This window comes from Pteropus vampyrus, unplaced genomic scaffold (assembly GCF_000151845.1).
Source record: "Pteropus vampyrus isolate Shadow unplaced genomic scaffold, Pvam_2.0 Scaffold152, whole genome shotgun sequence".
NCBI classification, from domain to species: Eukaryota; Metazoa; Chordata; class Mammalia; order Chiroptera; family Pteropodidae; genus Pteropus; species Pteropus vampyrus.
Window position 1 is genome coordinate 1226809 of NW_011888933.1, and position 3834 is coordinate 1230642.

Sequence of the window (3834 nt, forward strand, 5' to 3'; positions counted from 1 at the left end):
ATGGGAAAGGTAAGTGCTGGGTACCTGGAGCTCCACCTTTACCCTGTGGCAGCATCTTCGGAGAGGATGAATAGCTTCATGCTCCCACATCTTCCATTTACAGATCACCTTCTACGAGGACCGGGGCTTCCAGGGCCGCTGCTATGAGTGCAGCAGCGACTGCCCCAACCTGCAGACCTACTTCAGCCGCTGCAACTCCATCCGGGTGGACAGCGGCTGCTGGATGCTGTACGAGCGCCCCAACTACCAGGGCTACCAGTACTTCCTGCGGCGCGGCGACTACCCCGACTACCAGCAGTGGATGGGCTTCAGCGACTCCATCCGTTCCTGCCGCCTCATTCCTCAGGTGAGTGTGGTTCTCTTTGTCTTCGTTCTCTCTGGAAAGAAGAGTCATTAAAAAATGTCATTCTTCAACTAAATTGTTCCAACTAGAGAGTAGAAAGTGGAAATGAGCCTAATGGATGCAGTCCATTCTAGAAGGGTGTCTTGCACGGGGAGCTGTTTTTTCAGGAAATCTGTTTCTTTTTTTAAATCACACGTTCTCAGATTGTATATTTTAAATGTAATCAACCATTAAAAGACCAAAGTCTAAGAAAAAGCAGAACACAGAGGAAAGTGAGGTTGCAATCTGTTCAAGATATAATTTCTTAAAGAGGTGACTCCAAGCCATATCAACTCGGAAATCTAATATAACAAAATGTAGAAATACAGTTTGGGTCTGTTTAATTGATAAAAGTACTTCTGCTTGCTTTGGCTTACTTTTCTTTTTAATTATCTTTCTGGAGAATAACAGGCCCCTGTCTTCTGGTTTCTATTCTAATTTCATGATCAGCACCTATCGTCAGTTCACTTTGAGGTATAAATTAGTGGAAAGGCCAAATCCAAAACCTTAGTTTGAGATTTAATATTTTCTAGAGAGTGATTGCAGAGTTCTTAGAAGAATGGAGTGTGGAAGGCAGGGAATATAGTGTCATCCAAACAGAGCAGCTGAGGGAAATGAGTAAGTCAAGGGTAGGAGGCCAGAAAGGAAACTGAAGAGTCAAAAAGGCTGAAATCTAAACTGAAACTGAGATTATGAAAATAGTCAAAGAAAACGTGCCATCATAATTAATTACAAAGGCTTCATAATGTTATGTTTCATGGTGTCCATGAACACTTAAACATCAGGTTTACAGAAAATAGCTAAATGTAGATTCCTTTTTAATAAGAATAATATATCGAGACTGGGCTCTCATTTTTCACCTTTGAGAGGGAACTTCTCCAATAAAATTTATTTTATTTTAGACGAATCTTAATTCCCAAGGACAGAAACTGGTGGGTAGCAGTTGAAGGGCTGCTGAGTTCTTTTCCTCACTTTATCCATAAAGCATTAGACTCACCAGAAGTGGGTGATTGGGAGCCAGGAAGGCTTTTTAACTCTGCAACATGGCTGTCCTGGAAGCAAGCTTGGACTCTAAGAACTTTGGGGCAGCTGTGGCCAGGGAGGTGCAGGAGCTAGAACTTTTAATTTCTCTCTATTCGTGTTCATTTACTTTTTCTTTTCTGTTTACCACCCCAGCACTCCGGCACCTACAGAATGAGGATCTATGAGAGAGATGACTTCAGAGGACAAATGTCAGAGATCACAGATGATTGTCTCTCTCTTCAGGACCGCTTCCACCTCAGTGAAATCCACTCCCTCAATGTGCTGGAGGGCTGCTGGGTTCTTTACGAGATGCCCAGCTACCGGGGAAGGCAGTACCTCCTGAGACCAGGAGAGTACAGAAGATATCTTGACTGGGGGGCTATGAATGCCAAAGTTGGTTCTATTAGACGTGTCATGGATTTTTACTGAAGTATTCACATTCTCTAGTTTTCTCTTTTAGAATCTAATAAAATATTGTAGCTTGTGTTTCTGGCACTAATAGAGTCCTGTCTTTCTTTCATTCTACTAAAGATTCATATTCAGTAATGGCATTTGGCCAAAATAATGACATGTTTTCAAGAGGGGGAAACAATATCTTATAAGAGGAATAAAGTAGAGGATATTATTGCCAGCATTCTTTTAAATATTAAGCCCTGTGAACACAAAGAAAAGTTCAATTCAATTGGGCTAAAGCCATTTGTAGTTGGTCTCACAAGGATATTTCTGCAGCTACAATGACAAATTAGTACTTACTGAGACACTCAAGTTATCCTTCCAGGTTATCCCCACCATCTTCCTTAGATAGTCCAAATCTTAACTGATGAAGAAAGTCTAGACTCTTACTCTAGCTCCACAAACAAATAAACTGGTCCCACTCACCTATTCTACTCCGATCCTAACAGCCACTGTTCCTTTTCTCCCAATTGCTTTTCTAATATCCCATTCCTCCATGAGATTTCCAGTCCAAATATAATTCACTGTCAGCTTGCTGTACATGCTTTGTAGAAGAATTTCAGGATTATCACCAAACCCACAGGTACACAGGGAAATTCAGTCTCTTATCATTTTAATAGAAAATAAGTATTATGACAAAATATACAGAAAATAATACTAAGTGTAAATAAGGAATTGAAATTTGCTGGAGAAGTTTGATTGTATGTTTGTTTCTTTTATTTTTAAAGAATGGATTAAAGTCACTAATAAAAATTTATAAGCTAATAAATTAAAGAAATTAAAAATAGGTGAATGAGAGAATTGGGTCAGAGGGTAAACAAGAAGGAGAAAGAGAAATGGAGCCAGGAGTAAAGTTCGAGTCCAAGTTTATTATAAGGCAGTTTGCTGGTTGTAGGTAGAGCCAGATTTGGATCCAGCAGCCAAGGCAGAGAGGGAAACAAGATCAGTTCCACAAGTCATAGAATTTGTAAAACAAATAACTGCATTATTCAAGACAAACCTAACGATCTCCAGTACTGAAACCTAAAGGAAAGTTTTCTTGGGGGTCCTGCTAAAGAGGGTACTGAGTAAATATTAAATATAGTTCTTAGGACTGTTCCTCAATGAAGCTGATGGTTTCAACTCAAAATTTGTCTGAAGTAGCCCATCCTTTGAAATTCTAATGAAATGACTCAAATCTCATTTTATAAACACACACACACACACACACACACACACACACACACACACACACACACAAGTGCAATGACTTTTGTAATTCTAGAGAGACCATGAACGGTTTATGCTTTTCCAGTCACCATCTACTCTGATCTCCTACCTTGTCACTGGGTGGATTATCTTGCCTTCCCAGATGTTTCTCCTCCCTGCTCTCATACATCATATTGACCCAGATAGTAGACAATAGTTCCTTTTCCTGTAACTCCTGAACCATTTCTCACATAAAGCATTAATGTGTGCAGCCAGCTTTCTTATAGTGGTTCTATGGGAGAGAGACAAGTTTAGATCATCATAGTACAATAGTGTCAAATTTAATAGTCGATGGCCCTGGTCTCTGCAGTCTGCAGGCTTCAACCTGCTGTTGGGTGGCCTGGTCTTCTTTCCCTTTTGTGCTTGTTTCTTCTTTGTTCTTAGCTGTAACCACATGATTGTTCAGTTTCATAGAGTCTCTGCTCATTTCATGCCCTCAAGGTATCCAAATCTACCACCCAAGTGGCTAATAAACAGAGCAAGCATATAATTTGTCTCTTAAACTGAGTCATTTTTGAGAGTGAAAGAGTGTACTATATAAGGTTTATATTGGGGCAAAAGGCATGAATTGAGACTGTTCCAGGCAAACTAGAGCATATGGTTTGGCTTATAAAAGTTCTTTTCCTGGAAAAGAGTCACATTTTTAAATTATTTGGTATTCATTGTTCCTAAATCTCACTTCTTTAACCTTTAAACTCCCAACACTAGGGCTGGCTTCCTAGGGACAT

General features: G+C 40.0%; 1 protein-coding gene across 1 annotated transcript; it reads left to right on the forward strand.

Moving 5' to 3' along the window:
- On the forward strand, window positions 1-1900 carry LOC105298396 (gamma-crystallin B). Its single transcript, XM_011369641.1, has 3 exons — window positions 1-9; window positions 104-346; window positions 1559-1900. The coding sequence occupies exons 1-3, from the start codon at window positions 1-3 to the stop codon at window positions 1832-1834; spliced, it is 528 nt and encodes a 175-aa protein (XP_011367943.1). The 3' UTR covers window positions 1835-1900.
- The last annotated feature ends 1934 nt before the right edge of the window (window positions 1901-3834 follow it).

Coding starts and splice junctions, on each gene's coding strand:
- LOC105298396 (XM_011369641.1), top strand. Junction 347..1,558: donor CCTGCCGCCTCATTCCTCAG/GTGAGTGTGGTT, acceptor TTACCACCCCAG/CACTCCGGCACCTACAGAAT.